Here is a 27654-nt window from a genome sequence, read left to right on the forward strand (position 1 = left end):
CCCAGCCTACAAAAGTTCAATAATGACAATGCAGCTGTCCCTCTTTCAAAGGCTGCAGTACTCATCATTGTTTCAGAAACATTTATGTTACCGGAGATACTATATTTTGGTAGAGATGTAAAAAATTTGGAACCTCTTATCATCTAAAATTCTTTATTGCATGGGCATGTGGTTGTTGTTCTATCCTGGGCAAGTTATGGACTAAGCATTACATCTTACCTGTCTAGAGTTCCTTTCAAAGCTTCCTTTGCTAGGTCCTAACACACTGTACTAATGAAAACCTTTTAGCTAGTAGTGATTTCTAGCCTAAAATTTGATACGTTTTTGTGAACGGATTGTACACAAAACGTATCAAATTTTAGGCTAGAAATCACTACTAGCTAAAAGGTTTTCATTAGTACTGTTCTGCATAATAAGATAATCACTTTGTTTCTATAGATTTAATCTCTTCCATAAATCACTTTTAATTGTATCACACATCAACTATGACATATGATTAGAAAAAAAAGAATTTGTATGTCTTCTGGTTACTTCTTAATACCAACAAGTATTTAGCCCACTTCCAAAAAGTTACTTTAATGGAAAGTGTTGCACTACCATTTGTGTACAATGCACACATTTGTGTGATTAATACCCAGTGTAATGTGTAAGTGTTTAAACAACCATCAGAGGAGAGTTTCAATTACTATATGATTTTGTTGAACATTTTGAATAGTCTCTAATTCATTAAGTGATCTGGGTATTGCTGGGAATTGTCTTGAATAAGCTCATAAAAACAACCACACAATGAAATTCACTACTGAATACAAATGCCATGTATGCACTTGTATATATTGGAAATATTGAGGAAGACTATTTTATTTTCCCAGCAGTGTATAAATTGTGCTATCTTTGAGGCAAGTAAGCCAAACCCTCTTAATCCCTTAATTTACAAAAAACATTTAGCCATGGCTAGGCCAAAAACTAAATGCTTAACTCCTTCTCCCAGGCAGCCACCCAGAACATTAGTCTGATGGCTAATCCAGCAGGACTACCCCCAAGGTCCTAGTGAGCAGGTGGTACTTCCAACAGGGCTGTCAAACTCCCAGCCTTGATAAACCTACTTTCATTTATTCTCATGAACAGTGGAGAACTATGGCAAGATTGAGATTCTGATTGTTTAACTGATTAAATTGGGTATTTATATAGTTTTAATTAATCAATCAGTTATTGATAATTTATACGGTGGGGGTGGGGAGGCTAGAGGAAGGGTTCTGAATGAATTTGTATGCTATTTCCCCAACCTACATTTTCCCTCACAAATTAAATTGAGACTGTTAGCCTATTAATCAAATTACATTGGAATATCTGGAATTGATTACTTTGAATTTTTCATTTTGTTCAATTCAATTGGGTTAATTCTGTAATAGGGCGGGTTAACTGGATAGTCAGTGAGATGGATGGGGTATTCAGTCAGATAGTGGTTAGAGACAAACTGTGTTTTTTAGAGCTGGGTATGTACAGCCTTTTGTTGGCTACTGGAAAGTGAATTGGGATTGACAGCACCGATGATGGGGGGTCATGCAAGGGCTAGGGATACCAGTGATTAAGGGGCAGGGGAGATATAGTGGTGGGCATAGGTGCTATTCCTTTAATTGGAATGGAAGAAGTCAGAGATATGGGAATGCTTGAACTCCTTCCCACATGCGTCCCATCCCAAGAGATGGTGGTTGTGGGGCTAGGAAGACTTACCCTTCTCCAACATTGGTGTTAGTCAACGCCAGGTCTATCAATAATAAGATCAATGTGCTCCGTGATTACTTCACAGAGTCGCGGGTAGACCTGGCATGTGTGACTAAAATGTGGGTGAGGGATGGTGAAACTGTCGCCTTGAACCAGTTTACCCCACCTGGGTTTTCAGTCTTTCACCAGTCTCCGTCATATGGGTGTATGTGTGTGTATGTGTGGCTTTGCCCATCTGTGAATTTTGTTCCTTCAGGTCACTTCCCGCCCCAACAATCTTCGACACTGAATGTGTAGGCCTGGAGTGTGATGTTGAGGAGAGTTTGGATATCTGGGTGGTGTACTGACTGCCTAATGCACCGGCAGATACCCTGTCTGACCTGCTAGATGCTGTATCAGGTTGGGCATTAGAATATCCCAGGCTTCTGGTTTTGGGTGACTTCAATGACTTGGTGTCGTCCATGGAGGCACTGGGACTCTCCCAGTTTGTATTGGCTCCCATGCATCAAGCAGGCCACACGATGGATCTGATTTTTGGGATGGGGATACATGTGGATCAGATGACTACAGATGTAGTCGCATGGTCTGACCACTTCGCCCTGAAGGCCCGGCTGAGCATTTCGCACCTTCCCTGTTTAGGCGGTGAGCACATTTATGCCCACCCGCAGATCAATGGACCCCATTCGGCTTCAGGAAGCTCTGCGGGACCCAATGCCCCCAGGCGGCTCATTGGATGAGCTGGTGGAGGTCTGGGAACACTGGCTCTCTGAAGCCATCAACGAGATTGCTCCCTGGCACCCTCTATATCCTTGCACCAAAGCAGCACCTTAGTATACACTGGAGCTGCGGAGGATGAAGCAGGAGCTAAGATGGCTAGAGCCGAGGTGGCAGCGTACTCGTGACGAAGTGTCACGAGCATCTTATAGGACGCTTATGAAAGCCTATGAGATGGCTGTGAAGGCCGCAAAGAAGGATTTCTACATGACCTCCATTGCCTCTGCGAGCTCACACCTGGCCCAATTATTTAGAATTATTCGTTCCATTATGACTCTGCCACAGGACAGACCAAATAGTAGGGGACTGGCCATTGGCTACGAAGCATTTGCGAGCTATTTCGCAGATCAGATCATGACACTCCGCTAGGACCTCCCGACCACAGTTGAGACAGTAAGAGAACTGAAAGCCCCTTGTCCGTCTTCTGGTCTGATATTGGACCACTTCAATCAACTCTCCCAGGAGGAAGTCGACAGGATCCTGGCAGCGGTAAGGCTGACTACTTGCCTCCTCAACCCATGTCCTTCCTGGTTGGTGAAATCATGCGGGGAGAGCACTCGGGTCCCTCTGGGAGAAATCATCAACTTGTCCCTTTCTACTGGGACTTTTCCAGAGGCTTTGAAGAAGGCAGTAGTTCGTCCGCTCCTGAAAAAAAAATCATTGGACCCTATGGTCCTAACCAACTACCACCCAGTGTCGAACTTATCATTCCTGGTAAGGTGGTTGAGAGAGTGGTGGCTGAACAACTCCAGGCTTTCCTGGATGATGCTTCCATCCTTGGTTCCTTCCAGTCCGGCTTCTGCCCTGGTTATGGGACAAAGACGGCTCTGGTCGCCCTTACAGATGATCTCCATAGACATCTGGATCAGGACATTTGGAGACAGTCGACTATGATCTATTGACCCACTGCCTCGCCGATGTGGGAGTTCAGGGGACTGCCTGGAAATGGTTTTCCTTCTTCCTCCATGGTCGAGAACAGAGGGTGGCACTTGGCGATAGGGTCACCCCACGATACCCACTGGAATGTGGAGTGCCGCAGGGGGGCGATCCAATGTTATTTAACATCTATATGCACCCCCTCGCCTAGTTAGTCTGGAGTTATAGGCTGGGTTGTCATCAGTATACTGATGACACCCAGCTCTATCTGTTAATGGACAGCCATCTGTCTTCCATTCCTACGAACTTGGCTGAGGCTTTGGATGCTGTGGCTGGATGTTTGCCGCAGAGTTGGTTGAAGTTCTCCTTCGAAGACAGAGGTCCTGTACCTGGGTCAAGGAGGGTTGGATGTGGGTTGCCTTTGGTGCCAGCCCAGACAGTGAGGAGTCTGGGAATGACACTGGATGCCTCTCTTTCCATGGAGGCCCAGGTTGCTGCATTACACTCTAAAGATCAACACCTTCTGGTTGTCCCTGGCCTGAAGGACGCCTGTGTTGCCTCAACCAGGGCCAGGGCTTTCTCTGTCCTGGCCCCAGCCCAGTGGAACATGCTCCCTATTGAGACCAGGGTCCTGCAGGGTGTTCTTCGATTCCGCAGGGCTTGCAAGATGGAACAGTTCCGCCAGGCCTTTGGTTGAGGCAACGGGCGCCGATATATTGCCTCCCTGAGGTTGCTGTCACCCGTCTACTTACTGACCACCCACAACTGGCCTTTAACTCACCGAACCATCGGGCCAGAACTGTATAAGCCAACTGATGCTGTTTCAAACTGTACCCATTGTTTTAATTGTTATAATGTTTTATCATGCTTTAAATTGAAATTTTATTTATTATAATGATGTTACCCGCCCTGAGCCCGATTGCAGGATGGGCGGGATATAAATGCAAATAATAAATAAATAAATGAATGCTTGTCTTATTGTTTATGCCTAGGAAGGCCTTATTTTAGAGACTTGAACATTATCAAGTACAACAGATTACTTGCATTGCACTTTACTCACATTCGAAACAGGATCAAATACTGTTTGCATCTCTGAGTATTTGCAAATCCCTCCTCTTGGTTTGATCTCTGGTATAAACATTAAATAAACGTGTATCTTACAGTCTAAGCCTAAGAATACTTTCCTGGAAGGAAGCCCACTGAATAGACTTCAGTACGATTCCGAGTAGACCTCCTTAGGATTGCACTGTTAGTTGAGTTTAATGTGCACTATTACTACAGCATTCTTAAATTGTTTGATCATTTCCCTTCAAAATCATTAAATATTTAATTCTAATTAAAACATTCAGTTGTCAGATGCATCGATACATCTCGTCTTTAGTCAATCCTGACAACTCACCCAGAACTACTTAAAAAACCCTAGGTATCATATTTTTACCTGGAGGGACTTAATTGTTCTAGTGATTGAATCAATATTATATCAAACGTTTATAGTTTTTGCAAATGTGAAAGGGGAAAAAAAACCTGCATTAAGACAACAATGCTACTTTCACATGAAAAGAATGAATGCTAGCAGATATTACCTACACTGAAAAGTACCCAGTCTTACTGGATACTTCTGTTAGAATTCTGGAGATCTGGAACAAAACATTTCTGCATTCTTCTAAGAAGACAGTGCCACATAGCAAAATATTTTCACAAACAGGAGCAAGAAGTATTTAAACATCTGATCATTATTCCAGCATGGACCCACTTAGATGGCCTGTGATACCTGGTATGATGATCTCTGGGACATCCAGAATGGTGCCAAATGAAGCAGTTTTACGATGGCCTCGTTTGGGTTTGGAAAAGGCTGAAAAAACACACACATACAATACACATGCAAACAACTACAATAGCAACACAGAATTATTCAGAACTGCACTTCTTAACTTCATTTGGTTAAACCACAGTACATGCAAAATAAAGTCATGCAGAATGTACTGCAGAGCTTTCCATTCATGCTTAAAACAATAAAGCATTTGTTAAAAGCAACACAGAGAACTAGTGTCAACAGTGTTAACACAGCACAACATAATTAGTTACAGTTAGAAACCAAAATATAAACCAAGAAGTACAGTAGTAACAAAGGAGGAAAAACCCAAACCCTGCAGATGAGACAGAACTGTTCACTGTATGTTACAATGTGCACATTAACTGGATGTATACCCAATGCTGTGGTCTGCTTGTTCACCAGAAAGCCTTATTCTCAAAATGAAATATACAAAGTATTTGGTGAACTTCTTCATGGATTTCTGATACTGACACTCTAACATTACCATATCCCAAGATCCCCCCCCCACTCATCTATTGAAACTTGGACATGTTACCATTTTGAGAAAAAGCCAGATCAACCAACCTCCAGCAGAGTCACACGAATTAAGAGATTAAAAGGTAATATACAACTATTTGACAGAAATGTATTTTTAATGCAAAACTATGCATTAGAATTAATTACAAATGTGACTAATAGTATAAGGAAGAGGATGGTGGCATAAAGAGAACAAATCAAAACCCCTTGGTAGGAACAGTTTTGTGAATACTTTATGCAGCATATATTTCTGTTCTAGAACAATGATTTCAATATGATGTTTGAAAATCTTCCAGCGCTCTGAAGAGATTTGTTTTAACCAATTCCAAAATAACCCACTAAAAGAATTATTTCTGGCATATGATGTTGGATTGACAGTGAACGGAACACAGGAAACTGGCCAAAGCAGATTTAAGATGCTGCTTTAGCAAGCTTACTTTAAAAGCCTATTCTCAACTACTTGCATAAGTGTGTACAAGTAGCATTTGGTGTTCTGGTAATCTAGTAATAGAAGGAACAAATCTGTCCTTAAATATGCCATTTATTCTAGTCCCAATAGCTTTTCATTTACTCAGCTCTCAGTTAATGGTGCCTGTTAAAAGAAGCCAAATAGTTATCAAAGTCCTACATTAACAGAATTATTTTTTACTGATTTCTGCACTTAACATTTTTGTTACCTTCATTAATCAGAAGGGGAAACAGAAACCCTCAGCAAACCCTAAGAATAACACATTGCCTCTAAACTTTATATACTCTACTGATGTCAGGAAGCTAATCTGGTATAAAACTAATGAGAACCCTAATCAGTCTCAGTGCAGATGAATGTTGTACTTATCCTTGTGACAGCCACACCTTTTAATAATAATGTTAATAATAAATAATTATATAAATTAAGGAGTGGGAGTGTCAAATTAACTTTAGTCGTTTAACAACAGCTACATACAAACGCTGACAAATTTTTGGATTATGACAGTTAAATTTAAATTAGAACATAATAGGCATCTGGCCAATATTTCATCAGAAATAAACAATAGCAAGGTTGTTACATAAATAAAATGCCTGGTGAGTTGTGGCAAATAACAGGATTAGAATATAAATCCTTTTTATAATATGAAAGTGATTTCCTGTAATATACAGACTGATGGAACAGTAAAGCTTCAGTTAGACCAGGCACAACTAAATGATTGGAACCATAGCCTGTAACTCCAATCTGTAGGTTACTAATAACCTCAAGTAATAATAGATATGTATATATGTCTTAAAAACTTACAAAGCAATTTTAATAATTATTTGGAGAGCACATAATTTTAAAATTATCTGCAAAGTACAAAATACTAAGTTCTCTTCTGAAATAGGAACATAAATGTACGCTTTTCACTGCTTGACTCCAGCAAGAAGGGAATCACCACAGAAATTCTCATGGGTTGAAGTAGGTACTTTGACCTCATTCAGACATCTCCTCATGCTTTTGTACTATAGGAGGTTAGAACTATCAGAAGCTCCAAATCCTCCTGTCCTTTGCCCTAACCATCTCTAACAGCTCAGGGTCTCAGAGAAAGGCTTTGTTTGGAGGACCTGGAAAAGAGTGATCTTCTATTATGAACAGATGTGTCCATGCATATGGGGTCCCACACCAAATCCTGATGTCAACTCTGACCTGATTGCACTCTGCCTATCAGAATCTTCTCCTTTACAACCCCAAGAGCTGTTTTGAAATGATGAATGCAACAGAAGGAGGTAGCTGTCGATTCCACATATGGGTACTCAGGTTCACTGTTATTATGACTGCAAGTAGCATCCCTTAGATCATTAACAATTATAAAATCCTAAAAAACATTTAAAAAAATGTACACTAGCCATGAATAGAACTCAAAATTAGCTAACAAATCTGTTCATACACTTGTATTGTATCTCACTAATGTTAACAATCTCATATTTCTCATGCAGAAATGATTTTGAGTTACAGTTAAGTGTTCAGTTCCAAAGATTATGGAGTGGTTGACTAGTTAAAAAACTTCCAAAATAGCAAAAGAAAAACAAAATGAATATACATGTAAGTGCATGTACAATTTAATGAATTTTAAGGGACTTAAGTCCACTTTACTGACAGTAAGTTAATGCTTATAACACATTTTAATGGAAAAGAATAAACGTGTATAGTTTTTAATTTGGGGTGTTTTTGTATTAAGTAGGTCAAGCCTACTTTTGCATCAGTGCAGACTGCCAGGGAATTACCAGTGTATCTTGACTGAATATATACTCCCTCTACTGAAAGCAGAACAGGAAAGCTGTCATTTTCATCAGTTCTTACTACTGCAGAGCTCCAACCTCATCCTATTTTGGTGAGTACCCAGGAGACAATTTTCAGAGTGTGCCAAATGTAGCAGCAGGCAGAGGGAGGCATGAACAGCCCACTTCACTTGCAGTTCTCAGGATGCACCCCAATTTTATGATTTCCTTATAGTTTTGTTATAAATGAAACCTAAAAACTTTCTTTGTATGGTAGTTATATATCCTTCATTTTTCGCTCTTATTTACTTCCATCTTACTTTCACTGCAAACTTAACAGATTTTTTTTACCTGTGGTAGCAGCAATTCTTGCTTCTATTTCTGACATATCAGCACTCATTCGCTTGCCTTCTCCTGAAACAAGGGTAGACTGTTGTCGCCCACGAACATCTGACAGACTTTCCACGCTGCTGCCACGAGATGGAGGTAAACTCAAGCGGCCAGGTTCTCCCTGTTGAAAAATAGTTTTAGAATGATTAAAAACCTAATTCCTGAAATAGCTGAAAAATGTGTTTTATGATACTTGTGGGCTTTTAACTTTCTGTTGTTTCATTTGGCATTTCCTCAATGATCTTCCCCTCCTGCCCAATATTTTAATTGCTGTTTTTATGTTTCTGCGTGCATTTGAACTCTGTGTAGGATTGTACTGTTGTAATCATTTAAAGGTTAGGAAGATCTTGTGATCTAATTTCTATGCACATTTAAAGTGAATGTCCTTAACAACATTATACGAGCGTTCTTACCGACTGCTTTGCTGAATTTTTCATCTGCTGGGCCAATTTTGATTCTAGGCGTTTAATAGTGTCATTGGTAGCAGTTCCTTGAAAATCATTTGGTTCCATGTTAGCATCACTCTTGTTACTGGTGTTTGTTGAAGTCATATCCATGAATGAACCTATAAATGTTATAAGTATCTTACTTTAGTTGAGAAGTCAGCCATGAAGTTCATTTATTGTTTGTTACTGTAACTACAGCGGGCTCTCAGGACACCTTCCCCCTCGTTACCGCCAGTCCACCCTCTTTTTGACACAGAGGTTTATCACACCCTCCACTTTAAACACAAATACAAGTTTATTTAAATAACACCTGGGGACAGGGTTATATACAGGGAATCAGTTGGTTCAGGCTTTCTTTTGTTCCTTTTTTTCTTTCTTTTAACTTTGGACTGCGCTTAGGTCTTTTAGTTTTCTTCCAGTCCACAACCTTCCTGCACACTCCATCTTTTATATCTCTGTTCTATTGAAGGCTCTCCCACAGTTTAGCGTCTCCTTAAACTGCTTCACTTGCAGTTGGTCCCTAGCTAAGACTGTATAACCTTCCCCAACAGGATTTCTTATAGAGGAGCACTATATGTGTCTGAGTTATACACCAGGAATTTCTATCATTAAACTCCTCAGCAACTCACAGGATCCACACTCTCTCTTCCACCCAAGAGCACCCTTTCTCCCCTTCCTCTTCTGGTCAGCAGTCAGCCATTAATCACCTTTTCAACCACTTTTTTCCCTCCCTCCAGTTCAAAACTGAAGATTCCAAAACCGTCACACCCTCTCTCTCTGCCTCTCTGGTCATGTGACCACTCAGCTGCAGACTACCTTCCAAGCAGCTGGCTATGCTTATAAGCTTTGCTCGGAAATTAAGCTTTCCATTACAGTTACATTCTATTGCTTCTTGGTTTTAGAAACATTTTAAAAAGTACCCACCAGACTATGTTGTTGCTAAAGTAGATTTAACCCAGCATTTGGAAACCAAATTGATTTTTAAAAAAAACAAATCACCAGTAAAGGAAACAAGACAAAGTTTTTATGATGGATATCAGGTGGGCAGATGCAAATGCTTCAGTGTTTAAGACATACTGTAGAAAAGCACTCATAATAACGTTAAGTGAAATGGATTTTGTAGGCTGGTGAAATTATCACAATGAAACTACACCAAGGAGAATTTATACTCTTTATAAATGCTAAAACAACTTAACGTTACTACTTCCCTATTTTAAACTTTTCGCTTGTGTAAGGCATAAGCTCTTCCTCTGCTACCAGTTAGTGACAACCCCATCCTACCAAGTTATTTCCAAATATTATGCATAATGGTTATTCTACTGTGACTGAAAAAAACACAAACTCTGACAAGAAATAACTTTCCCTTATGCTATTTCAAAGACAATTTAACAATTGTTAGATTTTTATGTTTGTGCAGCACTCTTTACCTCTCATTCACTGTCACAATGACTGATAGGACTGGGCCTAAAGCATGAATGTTTTAAACTATGCATCATCATCGTCACTGTAATCCAATTACTTGTATACCTGTGCTAGTGGCAGAGTTGCTTTGGCCTTCATCAGAATATTGACAAGGATACTGTAGAGGTTCATCAGCTCCTGGAAAGTACTGCAAAGAGGCAAAGGCAGAACAACAAACATTTTACCCTAATGACCACAACAGAGCAAGAAAAGGCATACTATGACCTCTGTCTCTCACACAGGTTGTTCCAGAAATCTGAGTTATACCTTGTGACTGGAAAGAAACCTCTCTCTTTCCTAACTCTGTCTGAGAAATTCCATTTCATAAAATCACCACCAAGCTCCTTTTTAGCTGGTATTTATTATCCAGTAGAAAGCAAGTCTTTTCAATACCTCTGATTCAAGCTGCTATTTAACCCTTTTGGTTTTTCTCTCACTTTAAAGCCTCTTTACATGCTTTTCTAGGTAGGTAGGCCTTCACAATCTAAAAGCATTTATAATAAAATATACTTACAAATATAGCAATAAAATACATCAGTAAAATATAGCAATATAATACATATTATCTATGATTTAGTCATCTTTAAAATCTGATAATTTCTAATAAACTAACTAGCAGCAGCTGTATCAGTTGATACCTTCCTAGTTGCTACATTTGCTCTTATTTTCCTGGCAGCTAGAGCCAAAAGTGTCATCCTGTTGGAAACAAAAGAATCTGTATCTGACAACATAGAGATTAATTTATCAGAGTCCGAAAGAGGATGGAGACCAGACAATATATTGGCGAAAAATCTTTCCTTTGGTTCCGAGCATAAGGGACAATTTAAAACGTAATGTGGCAGGTCCTCAATCGAGGTTCCACAGATACATATATGCTGATCAACAGGGGTTTTTAGGAATCGTCCGAGCAGCATTTCAGTTGTCACTGACTGAAAAAGTAATGATGAGTGCGCTACCCTAATCTTATAAATTGTAATTTCAGTCAAATAATGCACTCTAAGATTATCTTTTTTGATGGTTTTGTACCATGGAGCAAATTTTGATTTACTGATTAAAAATTTATCAATTAGGACTTCTTCTTTATAAATCCATTTCCTTAGATTGACATTGCTTCCCGAAGATTGCAATAATTAATCTGGAATAGTATATTGGGATACAATGTTAGTAAGGAAGACCTGCCGGGTTTTGTTCATGTTTTGCATCAATTGATAGCTCAAACTGCTGAAGGAACCAGGGATTATTCACTGATGCTTTTTCCACAATTTAAGAATTGCCAAATGAGCGTGTGCTGTAACCGAAGGGAGGACATTCTCTTAAAAAAATATATAAAACCCACTATTATTTTCAGGTTGCCCTCACTTAACTTTACTCTTCCACATTTGTCTTCTCCCCCTTTCCAGTATTTTCCATGTCTTGTATCCTCTCTTGTCTCTTAGAGCTATTTTAGGGGTATATTATAGCATTCTGACACTATCTAAGATTAAAACACATACCTGCATCAAATGTGTCATTATTTTGACAATTTCCTCCATGGAAGGTCGTTGCGAGGGATCTTTTGACCAACAACGAGTCATTAAGCTCTCAATAGGCTTAGGTAAATTTTTAATTAGTGGTGGCCGAGTACCTATAAGCCAAAGCATATGAGACATCTATGTTTTTAAAAAAAGTAAATTATATGCATAGTTTTAAGAATTATACACATTTCTAAAATCTATTATTCAGTCTTTCAACTTTATTTCGGCTTGCATGACCAAAAATCTTAAGCACACTTGTACACACTTATATATTATTCAGTCTCAACTGCACTGAACTGACAATCTTTGATGAATTAGAAAAACAAATGGTGCTGCTCTCAATATTAAGTTTCATAATCTTTCATATGTTCTATCCCCTACATACTGTAAGATTTCACAGGAGTGAATGAAGGAATTATTTTATCCATTTGCAATGCTGTGTTGCAAAACGATGACCAGTTTATGGAGTAGAAAATGAATTCTGAATGGCAAAGGCACTTTAACAAGAGGAAAATGTTATGCATCCTCTAAATGCTCAATGAAATATTTACCTGTGCTTTTAGATTGTCAAATTACTCCTCAAGCACTCCTGTAAAATATTCAAACATTACTTTCCCAGCCTATGGATGAAGGACACAAGCACAACACATCTTTATTATAATATGGAACTAGAAACCAAGCATCAAACAGAGGACTACTTATGCATTCTAAAAGTAGTAATTTGTGTTTCTTTCTAAAACCCTGTTTAATTTACAAATGATCATTCACCATAAAACAATTCCTGAGTGAATACAATATTGTTCACATTTAAGATGGATATCACATAAAATTAACATTTTGGCACATGTGGCAAAGACTAAATTGCAGATATATTATTGCCTCTTGCATTCTGAAAAATGACAGCCTAAATAGATGCGAAAACAGTACATGTTTTAAAACACATTTTCCCTCCAAATCATGGGGGAAGCTGGGCAGGCAGGGGGAATTGTTTTTATACAGCAAAAAGAATTGCAAAGGAGTACAAAATCCTCTCACTTTAAGGATGCCTTCCCCCACTGATGGATAATCTCTCTTTACTTGCTTACCCATTTTTCTGATTAAAAAAAGGACTTCCACATGTATGGGGGGAGGGCAGAATATTCAGAAGTACTTCTTAGCTACTGACTGTTAAACAAAATTTCAACTCACCATTGTGAACTGCCCACATGATTCGAAAAGCAGGACCACCAATCTCATCAAAAGGTTTTCTACGAGTTATCACTTCCCATAGAATAATACCCCAACTGAATACATCACATTTTTCACTGTAATTGCTACCTGGAAAAAAATGTTGATACAGTGTGTGTGGTTTTAGTTGCTGTATTCATTGATAGTAACAAAGTGACAATACTTTTTGGAGATGGGTTAGTTTACTGGTGTCACGGTAAATCAGGTTTACTCTGCACCAAAAAGTTTTCAATTGTAATCTAAAAAACTGTATTCATTTCTATCCCCCCAGTGTACAAAAAAGCTTGTACTGTTATAAATTATGTTCACATTATTTAAGCAGTTAAATGGAACCACAGCAACTAGCCCCCAAGCACCAATCAAAATATAAAACCCAAAATATATTTCAGCAATTTCAATTTTTTAAAACAAGTATGAGGGCCTGGGACAATTCAGGAGGGAAAATGGCCCGGGGGGGACTCTGCGCGGGGGGGGGGGGGGGCTTCCCAAAAACCCAGGCTCTCCAGCTAACAACAGCTTTATCTGGTGCCTGAACAGAGAAGGAACTAGATGAGCCTTCAAAGGCATGCAGTTCTACAGTTATAGATCAACCACTGAGAAAACTTTAGTCATAGACATCACAAATCTCGCTTCAGATTTACATTTTAAGGGGGGGAAAGGTATGACTGAATGTACCCTACAAAGCATCTTTTGCCTGACAGCATTTGTTCTTCAAAGCAAAATTCCACCACAGCTTACTATTAAATGAAATAATAATGCTTGCACAATGCACAGTAATATATTGTCTTAAATTGCAAAGCTACTCTGTTACCTTCAAATACCTCTGGTGCCATCCAAGCAGCACTTCCCTTATTGTTGGTCATGTGTGTCTGAATATCGCAAGCTGTACCAAAATCACAGATTTTTAAAACTGTCCCCCCTGCCACCAAGAGCAAACTGTTAAAGGAAAAAAAAAGTTTAGCAGATTTAAAACTATGTGATAGTTATTATACTAAAATATTAAGAAGTTTAGACAACAATCTAAGGTAACTTTGGCTTAATATCTAAAGATTTAAACATATAAACATTGTGAAAGGTATGTACAAATATTTATTCTTTCTAATCAACATGCTTCAATTTTAAATATTTATGGGTGAAAAGAATGATTAATAATATCAGTTATACATTCTACTCTGCATACATGAAGCATCCTTATACCCTTCAGTGCCTTACAGCCTTTTGTCTCCAGCATTTGGAGGGACGAGGTTTTGTTTCTCTCATATCCCTACTTTGCTGATTAACACCCTTTACATTGTCCTATTTATCTTAATAAGACATATGGAGAATTAACAATGATTTATCTTCATAACCCACCTTGCTTTTTCGTCTGTATAACTTCACCTCAATTCAGTTTCTTGGCCACATTAAAATGTGACAAAGAAACAGACCTAGGACTGTTTTATAAATAGTTCATCATTAAACAGCTTTATTATTTTTATACACATATATATTTAAAAAAATAAAGATTCTTAGTTATATTTTCATTAAGCTACATTGTCAACAGACTAGCACTCAGTATTTAAGCAACAAACACTTTATAGCCATATTTCTACAAAATGGAGAAATCTTCCAGAAGAATATTCTTTTATTAGCGATATTCCACTGCTCTGAGCTTTTACCAGCCACAGGCTAAAGAACTATGAGAGAAATCTTGATGTAACTAATAATATATTTTATTTTAAAAGACTACCATTTCATTACACATTGCCAATAAGTGCATGTTAAAAATTCAGTCCCACAATGTTATATGGGTCCACGGTTCATATTTCTGACATTGAATAGTTTAAATGAACACATGGTAGGGCTAATGACATGCATATTATCATATACTGAAATTGCTTACATCCCATCTAAAAAGCAGACACCATACATCAAAGTTCTCTCCAAGTGGAACAGAAAATAGGTTACTAGACCCCCTGAATGGCAATTTTTAGGGGAGAGGCTTATATAATTGCTGAAAACGTACTTTGGTGGTTTTAAGTCTCTGTGAATAAGAGCCTTCGGTTTCATGCTGTGAAGATATGCTACTCCTTGGGAACACTGTAAGCACCAACTCATTGCATGCGCAGCAGTGTAGTAAGGCAGAGGCTCAGCACCATGTAGGACTGAAAAACAAAGGTACAAACTAAAAAGAACTTACAGTAGATAAAACAACGGCAACACTACTTTTGTGAGCAATATGTGGAGTATGTAACAGAAACTCTTTGTTTCTAAAGGGCTTCTGAATTGGAAAGTCATCTAAGTGCATGTGAGGCCAACTGAACTGTAATCCAAATAACAAAACTACTGTCAACAACCATTTGTTTTCAGTGCAAAAAAGCAATTACTAGCAACACTGGACACAAAAATAAGGCCTATAGTCATATAAAGTGCACCACTTGTGTGAAAATTAGAAAGCCTTTCTTCTGACAACAGATATGCTTCCAAAGCATTAAGAGCCAAAAAGTGCCACTCACTGCATAAGACCTATTCATTGTTTGTGGTAAAGAGATAAACTGTTGCTTGCCATCAGTAGAATTCAACTTATATTTGCAATCCAGCTACTCAGTATCATTTTGGCAACATGACGAATGATGATCTGTGGAATGTGTGCTCATGATGAAACAATCGTAAAACCATTTTATCATAGCACACCTCTACATAGCTCACTGGCTGGACAACTTGGCTATTGGAACGGATCTGTATCAGCTAGAAGGACTTCAGAACTGCAGCTTACTATAATACTTGGCATAACCTTACACTAGCCTTCCATCTAGGGCTGCCAAGTGGGGGCGGGTAAACCCCCGCTTTGGAGGCCCGATTTCCGCCGCCGCGGAATCGGGCCCCGGGGGGAACCCCACCCCGGCGTGTGCGTCACCAGGAAGTGACGTGGCCCCGCCCACAGTGTCCTCCCGTCACTTCCTGGTGACGTGCGTGCGGCGCGCACGCTTTGCGCGCGCATGCACAAGACGCCAGCCGGGAGCCCCCCGCCCCCGGCGTAGATACACTTGGCAACCCTACTTCTAGCACTCTGGTTTTACAAGGCAGATGTTTGAGAATAAATCTGTAAATTTTGTAAACTGCATTGGCCAGGTTCATAAACTGCATTGGTCAAGTTATTTATTTTTCTAAACAAATAAATGCAGCCTCACACTTTGGGAAGAGTCTGCATGTCATTCAAGAGATACTCACCATTATAGAGAGAGCCTCCCTCAGCATATTCCATAACAAGACATACCTGAGTGGAAAGAGTAGTTTAAGTGAGAAAAACAACTTTTATAATGCACATTTCCTTTTTAAAATGTTCACAGGTAACATACTACATAAAAGTAGTCGAAACAGAACTATGCAACGTTTGGCATCACACATCCCCTGACCACAAGGCGCTGTCATCTTCAGTCAGCGCTAAAGTCATGATTATCTCGAGTCCCTCCCACAATTTTTTAAAAGTTTAAATCTTCAGTTTAAACACCAGTAAAATCAGATGACAGTTTATGACTGAGTCCCACAGCCAAAATCATACTGTGATTTCAATATCTTTTTTAAAAGGTACAACTTACTGGGTTTAGACAAGCTCCATATAACTTAACAATATTAGGATGGTTCACACGTGACAACTGTCGAAGCTGGAATAAAAGAGTCAGAATATAAAGGCCAAATACTTGGATATAACAGTCCGTTTCTTAGTCCCCCCATATAGGATTATAATCTACTACTATATAATCTGCTACTAGGTAATATTTGGCATGGAACTGGAAAAATAGTTGCAACACAGTACATGTCTCTGCTTCAGATGCAGCTGAGCATCACATACAACAACAACAGCCTACACAATGATGGCTTTTGATGCAAAGGACTTGAAACTATGGCCACTGTACTTTCCCTCTTCCAGGGCAACTTTTCACTGGTACACTGCAACAGTGACCCTTCCTATTCACAATGACATAAATAATAGATTGAATCCTAATCTGAGTTTTCTGCGTATGCCAGAGAACAGGAGGGGTGAGGTGACCACACATAGTGTTTAACTAGCAAGACTAGTCAAAATTTGATTTCAATGGACTTATGCCACAGTGACTCTGCAAAGAATTACAATATAATCAACATGAAGGAGATGTGTACTAGGACAAGGATTACTGAAATCTGAGTAAGCATCGTATTAAGAATGTTGAGCAAACTTGTATGCCTCATACAAAGTGGTATAATCCAAGTCTCCTTCCCTTTATAAAATGCCTCCCTGAACTATTCTGCTATAGTACAATCCTGTTATCTTTACAGAAAAGCTTTCGTGGAAACGTCGTTTTAATTTGCAAAATGACAAGACTGTGTGAACTTTCCGGTCCTCCTCAGCTGGAAATTCCACCAGGTGGGGGCCACAACCAAGAAAACACATATACAGGCAATTGTTTATCTTGCCTGTTAGCAGATGGCACCTGCAGAAGGTCGGGAACACAAGTGGAGTTGTCATGGTGGAACCTAGGAGGAAAGATGGCCCTGCAGATATAAGGGTCCAAGGCCATGCAGGACACTATACACAATAGTCAGTACCACAAACTGAACCCAGTAACTGATGGTCAGCAAATGGAGTGACTGAATAATGGGTGCAATGTGTGTGCCCTGTCTAGCTCCTGATAATAACCAAGCTGCGGCATTCTGTACTAACTGGAATCTCTGGGTTGGCTTCAAGGGCAGACCCACTAATCTTGGCGTTACCATGGAATGGATCCAGAGGAGATATACTCAAAGAGGTTTGAAGAATTTCAAAACCAGATCAAAGAAAGATGTAAGTACATGTTATGATATAACCAAATAGATATAAGCATCCTTACAAGTGTTTAGATTAATTAAAAGCAATTCTAATTAAGACTTTTTAAACTAAAAAGTAGCCTTTAGAGAAGATATTTATTTTGTATATTGCATTTTACACAGCCCCAACTATTGTGAGAACTCTTTTCACAGATCAAGGATCTATCTACCACATTTTTAGCCCTTCCTTCTTCTAAGGCAGCATACCTACTTCTTCCTTCCACATTTTTAAACAACTATATGTTACGATGAATGCGACAGGCCCAAGTTCAACCAGCAACAGAGATTTGAAGTGGATTTCCCAGATCCTAGTCCAATACCAACAATTCCATCAGATTATTTCTAGTTCATATTCTAAGAGAACTGACAAAAAAATAAGTGAGGGGCATGGTACTTCATAAAACTCCCACACAACATAAATACTATTATTCTGTCAAACAGGAAATTTGCCAGCATTTAAAAAAATGTAATGCAGCCCTGACCTGGATAGCCCAGGCACGCCTGACCTCATCAGGTCTTGGAAGCTAAGCAGGGCCGACCCTGGCAAGAATTTGGATGGGAGACCTCCAGAGAATACCAGGGCCGGGAGATCAGAGGCAGGCTATCAAGCCACTTCTCTGAATGTCCTCTGTGCCCCAGTAGGAGTCGCCAGAGGTCACCATGACTTCCAGGCACGGACACACACACACACACAAATGTAAAAACAAAACACCAAAAAATGTAATGCAAAACTGTACCTCTACAATGAAGGCTTTTCGTTCAGATTCACTTTCTATTTGCTTAATGGCCACATCTTTTCCTCGCCATTTTGCTTTGCATACCACGCCAAAGGCTCCTCTTCCAACAACCTGGATCAAAACAAGTATAACTTTGATATAAATATTTCACAAACAATTGACATGGTCCCAAAACATTATTCTATGACGATTTTTAGAAGAAAACAATGAAATTACACTGTTTAGGTTCTAGCACAGGCTTTTACAACTTGCAATTTACTAAACCAAAGATTACCACCCAATCAAAATGCTCAGTATGTGGACCCTTCATGAGGTCACAACTCCTTTTCCTCTCACATGACAGATGTCATGTGATTTTTCTGCCATACGATTTCAGCTCAATGAGTCCCGTGCTGTCTGTATGGATTAAAGGCAGACTTTGTGGTTGGAAAAAAAAATAATTTTAAATCATCAATATCCTACATGCAAATATCCTACCTTCCTCCACAACGACCATTCTGGAGAAATTAAAGGGATGCACTAGAGAAACAACAAGAATTGGACTAAACTTTCTCCATGTTCCTATTTGCTCCCGATTAGCCTTGCAACATGCTCTGTAAATAGCTGGGGGATTCGCGACCCTGCATCAGACCAAACATGGCACCATGGTGGACCAAATAATCAGGATCCCCTGCCACTGCCATTTGATGACCTGAAAATCAGCCTGAGCCTGAAGGATCAATGCTTTCCTTTCGATCAGCACAAACCATTGCCACCCAGATGGATCACTAGAACATGAGACAGATGACCAACCCTCCCTTTCCAGCAATAACTGCAACAGGGCAGGCCACTGCAAGCCGTGGTGCCCCAGCCACTCCACAGTGGCCCCACTGGCTGAGCCCCTACTGCGAGCCAATGGGCATCTGTTTTGCCCGGTGAGCAGACCAGAACACAACACTGTGCCCACAGATAAGAATTCTCTTCCTCTCCTGCTGGCCAACGTGACCTGAAACAAAAGAACAGTGAGCAACGGATGAAAATAATGCACAACATGGGGCACTGCAATAGCAAGCTCAAGGCCCAGTCATGGGGTGCAAACAGGATCTATAAGCCACAGAATACCAGCTACCCAAACGCTGGATATCTTGGGCTGGATACCCCATCACAGCACCAATACGGAAGGAGTGAGTGCAGAAATGCACTCCAGACAGCTCAAGCCTCCCCAGAGCATTGGAAGTGACCACTCAAAATTGGTGTTTAGCTAAGGATTTTGCATCCTGATGACGGAACAACACTCCACCCTCTAGCCCCCTGACAGCCAAGTAAGCAGCCAGTGCTGAGATCGGGCAAAGCTCCTTTTCTGAACATGCACCAAGCGTGACTACTGATTCCAACTGCCGTTGGAATGTATGCCTTGTCAGGCACCAGGCAAGCCTCCTGAACCATCAGTGCATGGCTGGACTCTTCAGACTTCGACTGGGCTGCCAGCTCACTTAACCGGAAGGCCCACCCCCCAAAAGGTGACTAGGGCAGCTGTGTGGAAGAAGCAGGCTTCAAAAGGGAACATACAGACATCCCTCTGAGCAGCCTGAAACCCCAAAGCACTGAGGGGGAGATGGGCCGCTGGAGGTCAGCATGCACCCCAGCTTCCTGTGTCCAGCGCTCTAACATCCTATGAATCCTAAAATCGCCCGCATGATCAATGAGCCTTCAGGCCTTGCTGGCATAATCCACAGCAGAGAGCAACCCTTTAATCGAGCTAATAGCTAAACCCTTACCTTTTAACATCATACAAAATGTAACAAATGGTCCACGGTACTGGCCATGAACTAGGATACTCTACCTCTTGTCTAAACTCAGCAAACTGGCAGACCACATGGTCATACGCCTGCTTCGTGCCTGGGGCAATGGCCCTGTTCCCCTCTGCCTTCCAACCAACCAGAGGTCTGGTGGCATTCTTACCAGCTGTAAATCAGCTTCTGGGGCCAGCTGCCAATACCTCTCCATCTGTTTATGAGAGAGAGTGTCAGCCACCCCCTGTCAAATCTGGATACATGTCTGGCAAGAAAAAAAAAAGTTAAGTTGGAGGCAGCAAAGGGTGAATGTTCGCACCAAGGCTGTAACCCGTGGCGATCTGGGTGTGAGAGAAGTAATGACAGCCAAGTTGTCACACCAAAAGTGGACCGTATAGTTAACCAACTCACTTCCCCATAGCCAAGCCGCCACCAGGATAGGTAAAAATTCAAGAAAGGTAAGGTCCTTGGTGATACCGGCCACCAGCCACTCAGCAGGCCATGACTGAATAATCCAATGCCTCTGGAAATAAACTCCAAAACCCAAGGAGCCAACAGCGTCAGAATGAAATGAAGCTCAGCTTCTAACTTCAGGTCCTCCCTCCAAAAAGGGTTTCAATTGAAGGAATCCAAAAACTCCAACCACATTTCCAAATATGCCCTGATGCCAGCAGTAATACGTGCCCTATGGTGGGGGATCCACAGACCACTCATGGCATTGCACCACTGGCCAGGTGCCACAACTTTGCATGCAAAGACAAGTTGCCCCACCAACTGCTGGAACTCACGCAAAGTGGCTTTCTTTGTCCCTTAAACTAACACTCAACTGCGCAAATCATCCAACTTACTAATGGGCAGCCATGAAGCTTGTGCCACTGTGTCCAGCTCCACTCCTAGGAATGTCAACACTGTCTTTTCATGCACAAAAGGCACATCCAACTCTCTGGTCATTTCCAGGAACGTGCTCAATAAATGCTCACATTGACCAGAGCCCAGAGAGCCCACAAACAAAAAGCCATCTAAATATTGAGCAACGGTGGCCAGTCCAGTGCAGGAGCATAGGGCCCACTTGAGAAATGAACTAAATCAAATGCAGCACAGGACACAGAACAGCTCTTGGGTAATGCCTGATCCTTTAAAACTATCCCGCAAAGGAAAATGTCAGAGTCCCACAGCAATCAGTCTCAACAACGTTCCTTCAGAAGGATCAAGTTTATTGAGTACAGTAAAGGCAGGTCATCTGTCCATACATTCAGTGTTAGATCTAACTACCAGGGTGGGAGAATGGTAGATTATACAGGGTTCAAAGTGGGGTCCCCTGATGGAATTATGCCAATCAGAGAACGAGCTGCAACGCACCTAAACTAATGGGTTCAGATTCCCAGCGAAGCAACAGGAATGAGGTAACAAGGTCAGGAGCCCAGTTAAGAGATAAGGCGCAGCAAAAGAAATGAAAGTTAACATTCTAGCACATTAAGATTTCACCCAGCGGCCTCCTGCCTTCCCCCCTTTACAATGACAGTGGAGCTGACATTCTGCCTCTACAAAGACCCTCCCCCACCAGGTTTATCAGGATACATTTTGTGAAAGGCACAAAGTTATTCAGGAGCGTTGATGTGGTATTCCTCAACCCACTCATTATGCGAGGGATCGAAATCCTTCCACTGCATCAGATACAGGATCCAGCCCCTTGTCACTTTTGAGTCCAAGATCTGGGCAACTTTGTAGTGCGGTTCACCATTCACCATCAGTGGAGGTGGGGCTAGAGGACGAGGTCTCCAAGCATTTGGCCTTCCCCGGGAAATGATGGAGGGTGAAACAGAACTTGGAGAAGAACTCCGCCCAGCAAAGCTGTTTTGCATTTAGGTTGTGGGGGGTGTGCAGCGCTTCCAGGTTTTTATGATCAGTCCATATTTTCATACTTTGAATGGAACCCGTGCTCCCCTCCAACCAGTGCCTCCAAGTAGTCAGAGCTAACTTGATGGCTGCAGCTTTCTTGTCCCAAACTGCCCAGTTCCTTTTGGTTGCACTGAACTTCTTAGAGACATACACTAGGGGACGGAGCTTCCCATCCACATCTTCCTGTAGAATGCCCCCCCAAAAAACAACACCTGAGGCATCGACCTCCACAATAAGTTTTTTATTTTCATCTGGATGGCTGAGAATTGGCTCGGACGTAAACGGCGCCTTAAGTCTGTCAAATGCCTCTTGACACTTAGCAGCCCACTCCAGGTGCGCACGAGGCTTAGTACTATCCTGCCCCTTTCCTTTAGTCTAACAAGTCTGTGAGGGGCAGGCTCACTTTTGAGCAACATTTCAGATAAAAGCCCAGTAGAAATTAGCAAATCCTAAGAAGTCTTGGAGTTGGCGCCAGGTTCTCACCCCAGTACATCTACCACTTTATGTGGATCCATCTCCAGTGCCCTAGGAGAGATGTGGTAGCCCAGGAAATCAACTTCAGTCTGGTGAAACTCACACTTTGACAACTTTGCAAACAGTTTGTGTGTGTAGAGGGTCTGCAAGACCTCACGCACCAATTTCACGTGCGATTCCTTATCTTGTGAATATAATAAGATATCATCTAAATAAATTAGGGCCCCTTTGAACAAGTGCTTGGGCAACCCATCATTAATTAAGTTCATGAACACTCCCAGGGCTCCCTGTAGCCTGAATGGCATCACCAAATATTCAAACTGGCCCAATAAAGTACTGAAGGCCGTTTTAGACTCTTCCCGCTCCCAGATGCGCACCCAGAAGCATGCATCTACTACATTAGGGGTGTGTCGCCTAATATTTTCCCCTTCACTGCCTTGGCTAGGAGGTCTTTGATTAAGGGCAGAGGGTAAGCGTTTGTAGCAGACACCGCATTCAGGCTGTGGAAGTTGGTGCACAGCCGTAGGCCCCTGTCCTCCTTCTTCTGGAAGAGAATGGGAGCCACGAACTGGGAAGAGGTGGGGCAGATAAAACCTCGCGCCAGGTTTTAGAGAGTAAACTTCCTCAACTCCTCTTTCTCGGTAGGGCTCATGGAATACAATTTCCCTTTTGGCAACTTATGTCCCGGCAAAATCTGAATAGCACAGTCCGTGTTACGGTGGAGGAGCAATTCGTCCACCTCTTCTTCCTCGAACACCCTGGCCAAGTCCCAATACTCGCGCGGTATGGAGTTTAACTCCTCTTGGGCCGGACAGGCATGGATTGGGATAGCTTGGGGCACCTCCCCCCACTCAGGTAACCACACATGGGCATTGCACCCAGAAGCCACAAAATTCAGTCTCCTCACTCCACTAGATATATGGGTTATGGCCACTGAGCCACGGGCTCCCTAGCACAATGGAAAATTGGGTCATGGGGTTCACAACGAATGATAGTTGTTCCCAATGAGTCCCTGTCCCCATTATAAGATGCACAGTCTGATATTTGCACAGCTCCCGCATGGTTGAGCCATCCATTTGGGTAAATACCAATGGCTCGGGTAACCGTTGCACTGGGACTCCCAATCCCATTACTATGGAAGGGCTGATTAAGTCTCTGGTGCACCCCTAGTCTATGAGCACCCATACTCGCACCTAGGTCCCTATTTCAGGATTATGCACTGACACAGTCATGAAAAACAAAGGGGGATGGCTGCTCACCAACTGCGGTGCAGAGTGCTCTCGGACCTGCTGCTTTGCACCTTTTACAGCAGGTCCTGGCCTTTTCCCGCTGGCTGGAGGTTCTTGTCTCCGCCGGATGACGCACCCAATGGGAGAGCCCAAGGTAGCTTTGGGCGCAACCCTCCTTTTTTCACAGGCATCTCTCCTTCTGTTCCAGCGCTTTGGGCACCAGTGGCGTGACCACCAAGGGGCAGAAAGCAGCATAGTGGCCCGCCTCCCCACAGCGGAGGCAGAGCCCTTGGCACATCCGCTGGTCTCACATTGGCTCCTTCGTCTTCGGTCGAGGGGTCTTCGGGATTGCCCCTGAGGTCTTCAGATACACTTTAGGGGTGTGCATCTTAATCATCTGAAGACGGTGCCACCAAGGATATGCCACCAAGGATATGGGGTTCACACTGCGGAGCACGGACTCCAAGATCTGGTGGTTCAGCCCCAATCAATACTGCTCCACGAGCATGGCTTCGGGCCACCCTTGGATCTTTGCAGCATACATCTTAAACTTTTCGGAGTACTCATGCACTGACCAATTCCCTTGCTTCAGGGCTCAAAGGTTGGTGCGGGCTTTCTCTGCTTCCATGGGGTCTTCATATTGTCTTCTCAGGGCCCACATGAATGACTGCACCTCCTGGAGCTTGGGACCATGTAGGTTGTGCAGACTGACATACCAGTCAGCTGCTCGGTTTCTCAGCCTCAACCCGATGTAATCCACACGGTGCTCGTCAGAGGGGAAGAGATGGCCCCAGTCTTGGAGGAACTTCTGCGCCTGCAGCAGGAAGACAGTGGGCTTCTCGGGACTGCCGTCAAATCCTGGGACCGCTGGGGCTGCCAGGGCCCCCGGCCCCAGTGGGCCAGCTGGAACACCCGGCCTGGCAGGTACACCTAGCCTGGCAGGAACACCCGGCCCAGCAGGGACTGGTATTAGCGCAGGTGGTGCCTGTCCCAGGGGCACTTGCTGGCCTGGTGGGGCCTGCCCCCCCCGGAGGACCTGCCGGTGCGACAGGTTGCTGCAGCCACAGACTGAACCGTAGTTGCGATGATATGTGGTATCTCGAGCATCATCTCAAGCAGCTCCTGTCACAGCTCCTTTTGTTGGGCTTGCAGCTGGCACTTCACTCGTTCCAGCTGAGCTTCGCCTCCACTACCATACCTCCTCAAACCATAGCCACTTTCTTGGTAGGGGAGGTAGTCATAACGGCTGGCGCTCCCGGCCAGTGGAGTTGTTATCCACGACTCTCAGGTCTCAGCTGACATATGGGCCCACGAATAAGGGTTTTGCCAGATTTCCCATAGTTGAGACCCCCACTTGCACCAGTAGTGATGGGGGTCTCCTTCGTCATAACAGGGACATCTTCCACAGTGGTCACTGGAACACCCCCACCTTCCTCGTCGCTCATGTTGAGGTACGGGGTCAGGGATTATGGTAGATCTAACACTCTGTCAGATTCCCACAGCAATCAGTCTCAACAATGTTCCTTCAGAAGGATCAAGTTTACTGAGTACAGTAAAGGCGGGTCATCTGTCCATACATTCAGTGTTAGATCTAACTACCAGGGTGGGAGCGGAGTAGATATACAGGGTTCAAAGTGGGGTCCCCTGATGGAATTAGGCCAATCAGAGGACGAGCTGCAATGCGCCTAAACGGGTTCAAATTCCCAGTGAAGCAACAGGAACGAGGTACCAAGGTCAGAAGCCCAGTTAAGAGATAAGGCACAGTGAAAGAAAGTTAACATTCCAGCACATTAAGATGTTCACCCAGCGGCCACCTGCCTTCCCCCCTTTACAATGACAGTGGAGCTGACAGAAAAGCCCAGCAGCTCAAAATCATCCAGGTGCATCGGGAGAAGGCGAAAGGCCAACCTAACGTCAAATTTGGCCATCGGCACACCTGAGCCACAGTGGCAGACCACACGAACAGCCTGGCCAAATGAAGTGTACCTGACTGAACATAAAGAGTCGGGGATGAAGTCATTTACTGAGACCCTCCCCTCAGGTAAGACATTTGATGAATAAGGCGGTATTCCCCTGGAGCCTTTTTGAGAACAGTTCCTAACAGGGGAAACACATAAATTAGGAACAGGCAGAATGGGAAAAGGAGCCCAAAATCCTACCTTCAGCCTTTTCCTTCTCAACCTTGCCCAGAACTGTATGTTCCATGCCCTTAACTGAACGCAGATTGTGAGCCATAAAGGGGGGGCCCTAGCACCCTGGCAGGGAATATGAAAACTGAACTGAAAACCATTCCACAAGTACAAACAGTCTGCTTGCTTGGAATATCTCTAGAACAAAGCCTCAAGCACTCTCAGCTTTATGGGACTAGATCCCTTTACAGCAAGTTGGCTGGACCTACCCCCTTGGATTTCGGGTGTCCCCTCCTGGGCTTTGCTCGAAAGCACACCGAAAAGGGGGTGTGGCCCACCGCACAGGGGCACTCATGCCGGCAGTGGCAGGCTTTCCTATTACACACTCCTTATGACTCAAACTCCTAACAAAGGGGGCAAGTTGAACCGCCTGCTGTGCAGAACTGCGGGTAGTAGGGACACCTGAGAAGCGATGGAGCAGGTGGCTACTGCAAGAGCAATCCCCTAAATTCGTCCAACTTGGTGACATAACCTGTAGCCACAGCTGCAGATGTACTTGATCCCACTGTAGAGAAGGGTACATGGCAGCCCTCATCCTGAATTCTTAGTCGTATTGTAGACAAGCTGGGCCGTTAAAACCTATGTAACCCATGAATATGATATCAAAGTACTGGAATAATGATGCAGCCCTCCATGGACAAGCCTTCAAAATCACTCCAGCATGAACTAAAAAACAAACCACCCAACTGGCCCAGGTTCTATCAAACTGCATATTTTTTAGCTTCCCCTTGTCCTTATCGTCCATATCGTCTTTATCCTTTTTCTCCAATTCCTCCAATCCCACCTCAAAAGTTTCCTCAGTTTACTGTGTTAAACACACACTATTCTTACTGCAGAACTTCTGGCCAAGAAACAGACATAGGAACTTCCCTGGATGGGTGCCCCAACTGAATTTAGACACTTTACAATACCATTTATATTTGTGTTTATAATATACTATGCCACAAGATTAAGACTCCCCCCCCCTTACTGCCTCCTGCACAAAATTGTACAAGCCATTTGGAAGGAGACAGGTGTGGTCTTAGAAGTTCAATATTGGCAGTACTGCACTAAGTAGAATTTGTTGTAGTCTTTTAACCCTCAAATATTCAGCTCTGCTGTGGAAACAGTAGCATGGTAATAGGGTGGATATGTATTATCTTTCTCCTACTCCTTCTTAGGAAACCCAGGATTCAAGTATTACTTGAGGAAGCTGCTATCCTCACCCTCAATTTACATCTGCCTAATGGGAATAACTGCACATAAGCATAGCGCAATGGTATACATAACTATAAAGACAAATATGACCATCCTGAATTTTCTCTGTCCAAGTTGTTCAGGGACCAGAACCTCCACTGTGACAATACCACTCATCCCGATCCAAAGAATGTTTGGCTTCATTGTGTAAAAACCTGGCAGAACTTCTCACCCACTTGACTTATGCCTGCTTAATGCGAAAGCACCCCAGGGACCTCTGGGATAGTTGAGTAAGCTGCCTTATAGATATAGGTAGTTCTATATTAAAAAAAAGCCAGAGTAACTATGTTTTTTTCTCCACAAAT

At 42.5% G+C, this 27654-nt stretch overlaps 1 protein-coding gene across 2 annotated transcripts in view; it reads right to left on the reverse strand.

Moving 5' to 3' along the window:
* The window catches only part of MAP3K7 (mitogen-activated protein kinase kinase kinase 7), a 49816-nt gene that overhangs the window by 20059 nt on the left and 2103 nt on the right, over positions 1 to 27654 (reverse strand). The window contains exons 2-12 of one of the 2 annotated variants that reach the window (XM_015416479.1): positions 18551 to 18661; positions 16568 to 16633; positions 16200 to 16245; positions 14995 to 15133; positions 13801 to 13925; positions 12951 to 13079; positions 11742 to 11872; positions 10315 to 10396; positions 8755 to 8906; positions 8303 to 8462; positions 5144 to 5224 (exon numbers count right to left, since the gene is read on the reverse strand). In XM_015416479.1, the coding sequence (XP_015271965.1) occupies positions 5144 to 5224; positions 8303 to 8462; positions 8755 to 8906; positions 10315 to 10396; positions 11742 to 11872; positions 12951 to 13079; positions 13801 to 13925; positions 14995 to 15133; positions 16200 to 16245; positions 16568 to 16633; positions 18551 to 18661 (1222 nt within the window). The remainder of the gene's footprint in view (positions 1 to 5143; positions 5225 to 8302; positions 8463 to 8754; positions 8907 to 10314; positions 10397 to 11741; positions 11873 to 12950; positions 13080 to 13800; positions 13926 to 14994; positions 15134 to 16199; positions 16246 to 16567; positions 16634 to 18550; positions 18662 to 27654) is intronic. The other variant, XM_015416480.1, reaches the window with a different exon arrangement.

The sequence above is a fragment of the Gekko japonicus genome, unplaced genomic scaffold, assembly GCF_001447785.1.
Source record: "Gekko japonicus isolate JY-2015 unplaced genomic scaffold, Gekko_japonicus_V1.1 scaffold2293, whole genome shotgun sequence".
Lineage (NCBI taxonomy): Eukaryota > Metazoa > Chordata > Lepidosauria > Squamata > Gekkonidae > Gekko > Gekko japonicus.